General features: G+C 35.6%; 3 protein-coding genes across 6 annotated transcripts; 1 reads left to right on the plus strand and 2 right to left on the minus strand.

The window, feature by feature from the left end:
* Positions 1–544: 544 nt before the first annotated feature.
* fwe (Calcium channel fwe) lies at positions 545–3,655 on the minus strand. Of its 2 annotated transcripts, XM_066406862.1 has the most exons (6): positions 3,558–3,655; positions 3,373–3,496; positions 2,798–3,005; positions 2,635–2,742; positions 2,371–2,519; positions 1,712–1,853 (listed from the first exon to the last, which is right to left on the minus strand). In XM_066406862.1, the coding sequence occupies exons 1-5, from the start codon at positions 3,558–3,560 to the stop codon at positions 2,387–2,389; spliced, it is 576 nt and encodes a 191-aa protein (XP_066262959.1). In that variant the 5' UTR covers positions 3,561–3,655; the 3' UTR covers positions 1,712–1,853; positions 2,371–2,386. The 2 variants fall into 2 exon arrangements, with proteins under 2 accessions (XP_066262958.1, XP_066262959.1); XM_066406861.1 differs by lacking the exon at positions 2,371–2,519 and having other exon boundaries at positions 545–1,853.
* On the plus strand, positions 2,900–5,337 carry LOC136420098 (U6 snRNA-associated Sm-like protein LSm4). Of its 2 annotated transcripts, none has more exons than XM_066406865.1 (4): positions 2,900–3,031; positions 3,940–3,981; positions 4,032–4,314; positions 5,139–5,337. In XM_066406865.1, exons 2-4 carry the CDS (start codon positions 3,979–3,981, stop codon positions 5,219–5,221), a joined length of 369 nt encoding a protein of 122 aa, XP_066262962.1. In that variant the 5' UTR covers positions 2,900–3,031; positions 3,940–3,978; the 3' UTR covers positions 5,222–5,337. The 2 variants fall into 2 exon arrangements, with proteins under 2 accessions (XP_066262962.1, XP_066262961.1); XM_066406864.1 differs by lacking the exon at positions 2,900–3,031 and adding an exon at positions 3,787–3,880.
* Positions 5,338–5,397: 60 nt separating this feature from the next.
* On the minus strand, positions 5,398–8,063 carry LOC136420089 (P2R1A-PPP2R2A-interacting phosphatase regulator 1). 2 transcript variants are annotated; one of them, XM_066406855.1, is made up of 5 exons: positions 7,615–8,063; positions 7,163–7,253; positions 6,870–7,105; positions 6,600–6,814; positions 5,398–6,546 (listed from the first exon to the last, which is right to left on the minus strand). In XM_066406855.1, the coding sequence occupies exons 1-5, from the start codon at positions 7,758–7,760 to the stop codon at positions 6,374–6,376; spliced, it is 861 nt and encodes a 286-aa protein (XP_066262952.1). In that variant the 5' UTR covers positions 7,761–8,063; the 3' UTR covers positions 5,398–6,373. The 2 variants fall into 2 exon arrangements, with proteins under 2 accessions (XP_066262952.1, XP_066262951.1); XM_066406854.1 differs by having other exon boundaries at positions 7,163–7,256; positions 7,615–8,056.
* Between the last annotated feature and the right edge of the window lie 32 nt (positions 8,064–8,095).

Below are 8,095 nucleotides of genomic sequence, written 5' to 3' on the forward strand. Positions count from 1 at the left end.
TTGTCCCTTTCTGTATCTATGCGTAAAACTTGGCCACAGAAAATATTTTACAGACCAAGACCCAGTACTTAACCGTCCGGTACTCCTCTCAAGTAGTGACAACTTTGCTCTATTTGGTGTCACTATACTTCTCTCAATGACATTGCCTTCACCATATTGACAAGATATATGCCGGTTTTCCTTCCTTAGGTATTTTAATGATAGCTGCCGATGGTGCAGTGTTGAAAACATTTTCCACATACATCAACTCGCTACAAAATAATAACAAATTTAATTCGTTTACTTTTCGTAACACAGTATAAAATTGATCCAAAATAATCAACATGTAACGTTATAATAAGCAAATTTGCAACGTTTGGCAATGCTGCTTGACTTTTATATATTTACACCAATGTCAGTACTTAAAGAAATCCCATATGGCGGTTCACAAAAGGACGCTACAGGGTTGCCACAGTTCATTGCTTATAGCTTCGAAATGGGTAACGTCAAGTCATGAACAATTCGATGGAGTTTTCCAATATTTTCAATTGGGCAAGTAACACAATTTAAATCTTCCAGCTTTATTGCTACAATAACAATACAATACATTTTTATACATCACATTTACGCTAAAAGTACCATTACGATCTAGTAATATTTTTATGTGAATTTAAAAATTACATAAGTCTTCATAATATTATATAAGACAACATCGCAATCTTCAAATAAATCATAGAATATATAGTATACCTACTTATCGGAAAGACTTACTTTTATAATTCTAGGGAGCTGCGAAATTGTGACCAAGTTTTTCACTGCAAAAACCAATCTTAAGTATACTTAGATGCTTTGGTTTAGATAGATTAGCGATTAATTGACTTAACTACTACTTTTTCCTGCTGGTTCAGAAACTCTGGATTAATACAATAACGAGATATGTTTGGAGTAACCTGTCCAATTCAACGAGATTTTCTTTGTTATCGAGGAATTTTACGTGGAATGCAAATATTTGAATTTCAATCAGGTACGACCTGACAAAATCGTACTTCTTATAACTTAAAACAATATATTAATTATTACTACTAAGGGATAATTGAGCTCGCTGAAAAACATTATCATTAAAGATATATTTAAATTATATAAAAAAATAATTGTACAATTCAATTTGGCCTTTGAATTACGCAGAGACATAGTTGCTTTAGTTTGAAATAATCCACAAAAAAAGTGAAATCAATTGTCATTCATGATAATCTCACAATAATTATTCACTGATGGAAAGGTCAATAAAGTTTGCATTATACAACGCGCAAAGGAGGTAACCGAACTTTACAGTATGAAGTTGATTTATCACTATTTTCCTAGCTACTCCAATACCGTTCTAAAAATTACTCTAAGGTCTTATTATAATCTCAATGACAATGTAAAGCAATACTCTTCCTCTAACCTGTGAAGCAAGAATAATTTTGAAATCGAAAATCAGAGGCAAAGCGTTCTATAATGCAGGAAATCCCATTGACTAGAACACACACTGCAACATATTAGCTGCGATTGCCTCTGATTTTCGTTAGAAGTGTTCACACTCGTCCCAGCGGCTAATTCGCCCCAAAAGTCAAAAATATTAATATAAATAAATTAAAATATGTATACATTTTGGGATGGTTGTTTAGACGCACAAAGAGCCTTAACTTAAAGGAAGAACCAAAGGGAGTTGTAATAGCGGTCATATGTTACTGTCCAAAACGGGAGCTCCTGTAAAACTGATGGGTTGCGCGTTAGCCACAAGGTTAGAGCTCATTTTCGACGATGGAACGCCGCTCGATGGTCGGGCAGCTTCAGAAGCAACAGCTGCTTGGCGCATTTCTTCGACAGACGCCCTAAGAGAACTATTTTAAAACCGAGCTAAATAACAAATAAAACTAGCAGAAAAATAAGTTTTACTTTCATTTCATAAACTAATCCGCATTGCATAAAAAACGAAATTAAATACATTTCGTCTCCAATAAAAACACAAAATTAAACATGCAAATGCTCCTATGCAGGATGTTTTTTAAACATACAGCAAAAATTTAAAGGAATATTCTTCGAAACAAAATAAGAAACAGCTCTTATAAATATATGTCCAAAATCGCTTCATTTCCAAAATAGAAGTATTAAAAAAGAACAACCCTGTGTTTTTGAAAGCGTTCCTCAGGCACTTAGAAGATTGGATTCATGTAATGTAGTGTATGGTGGCCATTTAAAAATATCTTGAAATGAAATGATTCTTGACTTACATTTGTAGCAACTTTTTAAAATTTTGTCTCAAGGAATATTCTCATACAAATACGCCATATGTTTAGGAAACACCCTTTAAAGAAGCAAAACGAGCAAAAAAAAGTGGATTTGGCATACACTGAGCAGAGCCCATTTACGTGGGGCGCCACACATCGGGGTCCTCCATGAGTGTCGCCCTTTGTTGGTCAGTAGGATGACCACCAAGGCCTGTAGGTGAAGTTGCCATGTGTGGCGAAGCAACCGCTGCCATATCCTCTCTCGAAGCCCTTTGTTTGGTGAGGGTTAGCAATGAGATTTTTGTGTTAATGAGCCAACAAATGAATTTCCCAAGGTTATTAAAGCCCCCATATACAAATAGTTATATAAAAAAATCGCACTTACTTCTTTCCTAAAGCCATCATACCATAAATAACTCCAGTAGCAAATATCAAACCACTGCCCAAAATGGTGCACATCCCAATGTTGATAATGATGGGTGGAATTGCCATGCTGCAAGACGAATCGGATTTAAAACAGTATAATTATGCAGAGGGGTGATACTAACATAATATATGCAACAGCCCTGTTCCAAAATGGTCTATGTTCCACAACATCGCTTATCCTCTGCACATGATCGATGAACATACAACAGCAGGGGGCTTCAATACACAAGACAATAAAGCCTGCAACTATTTGCCATAGGCCTGCTATCAAGGCAGCAACATGGGCCAACAGGATGTTTACACAGTTCCATATTCCCAGGAAAATGGCAACTACATCAGTGTTTTAATATAAAGAGGTGAACTGGGAAATAATACACATCTATGGAATGTAATTTTTCTTGATTCAGTGCAGATACAAAGACAGTCCTGTTCTGAATCAAAAGTAATTAAAAATTTATTACTCGAGTAGCTGTAAGTCTTATTTCTTCAGAATAGCAAAATTTTGCTTTTTATTATCAAGGCTTTAGTTAAATATGATGAATGTTTATTTTGAACTTAAGGGCTGATCTCTGCTCTTCCCAGGCAACTCCACAATTTCAGCCTCTACTTCAATAATCAGTACTAGCAATGGATAAAGACCAAATCATTTTACATTTGATCTAGATTAATTTGCCAATAGTTACTCAATAGTACTCACTAAAGCCTCCCAAGGTTCCAACCCCCCTGCCAGCAAACTTCAACCACCAGGAGACCTCATCCTTTGATACAGGATCCTGGCCAGGTCTTGCCATTAGGGCAGACATTTTCTCTTGAAACGAAGACTGAAACAAACATTTGTGACTTATATTATGTTAATAAATTATATTTCTTTAAACAATTTACCATTGCAACTTGAAAAACAGAGAACTAGGCAAAAAGTCACCACAAAAACTACTAGAGGGGAAACGTCCTTGTAAACGTCATAATAAATAGACTTCAAGACTGACACCTATAAACTTCACTTGGTTAATCGGGAAGAAGATCATCTTCTGTCCTTCTTTTTCAGACAGTCTTGGATAAAGACAGAAATTAAGAAATTTCTGTTGATTTATGAATAGCTTCTGTCATTCGATTGTTTGTTTTTTTGTTAGGTTATGGTTATTTCTTTATAAAAATAGTTATTATTTTTGACTTTCATTAATCGTTTTAAGCAACGATTTAAAATGGTAAATTCTTCATAATACCCAACGACCACTCATCATCTAACTTCATCTTTATTTTTCAGCTGCCGCTCTCCTTACTGAGAACCGCCCAAAATCATCCTATGGTAAGTGATAGTGCCCCAAAAATTCCGTGCAAATTTAACTTTTACCTTAGCTAGTTGAATTGAAAAACGGCGAAACATACAACGGGCACTTAGTGAGCTGCGACAACTGGATGAACATCAATTTACGCGAGGTCATTTGCACCTCTCGAGATGGTGATAAGTTCTGGAGGATGCCCGAGTGCTACATCCGAGGTAGCACCATTAAGTACCTGAGAATCCCAGATGAAGTTATCGATATGGTTAAGGAGGAGACGCTTGTAAAGAACAAGCAGGGGAGAGATCAAAGGGGTGGAAGAGGTGGACAGAATCAGAGGAATCGTCCAGCAGCTAGAGGTAAAATTTAGATATACTTATCATTGTTGACAATGGCATCTGAAAAAATGACTATTTATTTATGTATTTTCCAAGCATCAACAGTTACTGAGAACACAAAAAACCTGAGCTAAAGACTTTAGGCTGCAAAGGAGTCATTAATAAAATAATGTTGGGCAGCTCCCTGGGACAGAAAATATTTTCATTCTCTAAAATTGATGGAAGAGCCTTTGCAAATATCATATAGATATATTTGTTTCAAATTGTACTAATTTCTTCAAAACATTTCTTAATGCAACTTCTCACAGAGCTGCTGGTGAATGGCTCAAATTTTGTCTTTTTTAAATCCTTGATAAAATTGAACTTTTCAAGTAGCTTTACTCTGTCAACTGGCCTGAATACTCATTCAAGAGACATGGTAGGCTATGTTAATTTAAGGGAAATTAATACTAAAGATTTTCTGAAAGCGAGAGCATATTTTTTATCAAATGTGCGAGTTTTAAATCCCAAACAAAGGGCACAGCTGGACCTATTCAAAACCTTTTTCAAGATAATAGCAAAAAGCAATATTATCTTGGCATATTGGGGAACCTATATCTCACTAGCAAACTGAAGCCAAGAGACAATAACGGTTTTATAGAAAAGACTACCAACTTTACGTTTTGTGGATTTTAGTTTTAGAGCTATCATTTAAATCCCCCAAAAGGTGCTAAAATGTTTTATATTTATGGCAATAATTTGAACACACAGAAAACATTCTTTTTGTCTGATAAATTTGTTACATTCTCGAGGGAGCTGTGCTATTAAATCTGCAATATGAACTCATGTTTCCTTTTTCTTTTCAGGCAACTTTGGGGGCGGTAATAGACCCAACAAACCTCCTGGACAACCGAAACTATTCCAAAAAAAACAAAATTCCAAAACCTAGTTAAGTTTAAAACAGTAATTAAGTTGTTTATTTAAGGATATTGTGATTTAGTTCTATAGCCGACTGAGCATTATTCTGATAAATAACGAACATACAAACTTCTCATTATGTTTTAATCACCCAATTTGAAGTTTCAAGAAAACTAGTTGGGTATAAAAGACAACACAACAACAAAGTTTTCATAAATTATTTATACGTAATATAATAAATAACAGATTATTTATTACAATGTAGGGTAAAACTTACAAGGTAGATACATATCTGAAAAGTTTTGACTATGGCTATTTTATATTATTTTGTTTAATCAGTCTCTATATTATAACGATAGTCAATTGATTGCTCAATGCACACATTACGGTAAAATTCGATTATTATGCTTTTTGGGATACAGAAATGAGAATTTAATACATTTACTTGTTTTAGAATTACATAAAATGATGACTAATATATGACTTATTTTCATTATATCAATACAAATATTAAATGAGGACGACGTACCTTTAGTTCCAGTTTTAGCAATCACTAGAAATCTATAGGCAACATATACCAGATTTCCCGGTAAATGCCGAGTGTATTTGGCACCACCAGCTTACATTTCTAATATTACAATATATTTACAGTATTATTAGTGACAAAAGAAAAGGCAGAAAGATAGAGATTTGGGGCACATTGCAGACTACAGACTTTTGATCGGCACATGATGATGCTGCAAACCAATCCGATAGAATTATCAGCTGACTGTTTAGTCTATAGTCTGCTGAGCCCCTATCGTTTCATTCCCTCTGGATAGGGGCCAACAATCCCTGGGGAAGAAAATGCGACTTACTTCTGCTTAAAATGTTTTTTTTTACGATTGATAAAGGATGTATTTGGTTATGTCAACATCTATACTACATTATGATATAATTTTCAAGATACGGGTTTTTAATTTGCCTTTTTGGCTAAAAATATGAAATAAAGTTTCATCATCTCAATTTTTATTATTTAGTCGTAATAATGATGAATATGAGGTTAAAAAAACATTTTCTTTTCCCATAGCAAACCATCTCTAGACACACACACACTACTATTTTCCACAAGAACTCATCCTTTCCCATGATCACATCTAAAAAGCGTAAATCTTTTCCAATTCCACTAGGGGTATTAATATAATTAACTGGGACTCTCTGCCATATCGTGATCTCCTTTGCCCACCATCATGGGCTCCCCCTGGTTGCTCCCCTGTAACGTCGGAGAAGGACTATCGACCCCCCGAAAGGCGAACCCCGAACCTGGAGAATCGGCACTAGAAAGACTTTCCGGAGTGCCCGCGGAACTTAGAGAACCTGTAGAAATCCCCGTTTTTGACGCTGAGAGTTCGTTTCTATGGAAGTCCTACCTGGCAAGGAGTTTGTGGTGGTAGATAGTAATCCTCTAGTGTCGCTCATTGAGTAACTGTAAGCTCTTTTAGGTCTAGGACTGACAGAAAAGTCCACATCGCGTTCGTCAAGTTTTCGTTTAGCACCACCTAGAGGACTGGGACGCAGTAGAGAAACTGGACTTTCACTTCTGCGTGTAAAAGACCTTCTAGTAGGGCTTTGAAACCCATAACCTCTGCAAAGATAATCTTTTATTGTTGTAAATGCTTCTATTAGTTTAAAAACAAAACCTGGTAGGAGATGGAGAATTGCATATAAAACTAGCAGGAGGTAAAGTGACGTGAATCGGTCCCATTCTATTGGCTTTGGAGTCGCTGGGAGATTCGTTCATTAGAGAGATATCCTCCCAAGATTGTGAGATCTGCATGGCATTGTGAATTTCCTTTTCATGGGCCAGTTCCCGGGAATTCGAGGTTACTTCGTGCTCTTCTTGCCGCAGTTGATGAATTCGGCGTAAACCAGACACCTGTTAAGTAAGACTTTTAAATTCTCATTACATGGATGCAATAGGAAAAATACTTACTGGTGATCCTGGCATTTGACTGAAACTGGCACTATGGCGCCTATTTCTAGTGGGGTTAGCAAATCCAAATAAATTTGTAAATGAGGCATGACTACTGCAAGTAAAAGAAATAGTCCGTAAACATGAATGTGGTTAATGTTTAAAATTAAAAATTTATCATATTAAACATCAAAGCACAGACTAAAACCGTTTCTAATTTCATGAATACATCAAAGGGATATAGTTGTTATAGTTGGTATCATATATTTTTTCTATGTAACTTTTTAGTACCTAGATTCAGAAACTGCAGCTTTAAAAGCCTTTTACACCATCATTACACAATTCTAAGCTTATAAATATAGTTTATAATGTCAATATTTTAATTCTCGGTATTGTTTTCAAGTTTAAAACCCTCAAACATTGAATAAGAAATTAAAGAGTGAACTTAAATTGAAAATCATAAAGTGTCTCACCAGGGAGTGGAACTGCTTGAATTAACTGCACTCATTGTGGAGCTGGAAGCCTCATTTATCATAGGGGCACTAGAGCAACGTTTCAAGGGGCCAGGGGCGCTTCCGGGGGCTCCATCAACATCCATTGCAGAATTAGAGGACGACATTGGGGAGCCTTTTCTTATTTACCATTTGACTTTATTTTCCATTGATTTCCGCCCTTATCTGTAGCCGTCAATACAAAGAGGAGTTTCTGCAAGGCTGCTGGCACTTGTGGAAATTCTTTAGTGATGGAGAAAGCTCATGGAAGGCGTAATTTCCATCTCCAATGGAAAATTGAAATGGATTTTCTCAATACAATTGCAAAGTTTGAAGAAGTTGTACTAAAGCATGACCATTAAGGAACTGCTCAGTACATTGTTATTTAAAAAATTGTTATTTAATTTAAATGTTCAGTCTTTGGATAGAGTTTATAAAAAGAGGAAGAAGAGGCCTTTTTAGC

This window comes from Euwallacea similis, chromosome 3 (assembly GCF_039881205.1).
Source record: "Euwallacea similis isolate ESF13 chromosome 3, ESF131.1, whole genome shotgun sequence".
NCBI classification, from domain to species: domain Eukaryota; kingdom Metazoa; phylum Arthropoda; class Insecta; order Coleoptera; family Curculionidae; genus Euwallacea; species Euwallacea similis.

Excerpts from the sequence above, each read along its gene's own strand:
- LOC136420089 (XM_066406854.1), bottom strand. The coding sequence starts at position 7,760 with ATGTCGTCCTCTAATTCTGCAATGGATGTTGATGGAGCCCCCGGAAGC. Across the intron at positions 7,106-7,162 it reads GTCAAATGCCAGGATCACCA|GTGTCTGGTTTACGCCGAAT; the intron begins GTAAGTATTTTT and ends CTTACTTAACAG. Across the intron at positions 6,815-6,869 it reads AATTCTCCATCTCCTACCAG|AGGTTATGGGTTTCAAAGCC; the intron begins GTTTTGTTTTTA and ends TTATCTTTGCAG.
- fwe (XM_066406861.1), bottom strand. Across the intron at positions 3,006-3,372 it reads TGGAACCTTGGGAGGCTTTA|TTGCCATTTTCCTGGGAATA; the intron begins GTGAGTACTATT and ends ACACTGATGTAG. Across the intron at positions 2,743-2,797 it reads AGGGCTGTTGCATATATTAT|CATGGCAATTCCACCCATCA; the intron begins GTTAGTATCACC and ends TTCGTCTTGCAG.
- LOC136420098 (XM_066406864.1), top strand. Across the intron at positions 3,982-4,031 it reads CCGCCCAAAATCATCCTATG|CTAGTTGAATTGAAAAACGG; the intron begins GTAAGTGATAGT and ends CTTTTACCTTAG. Across the intron at positions 4,315-5,138 it reads GAATCGTCCAGCAGCTAGAG|GCAACTTTGGGGGCGGTAAT; the intron begins GTAAAATTTAGA and ends TTTTCTTTTCAG.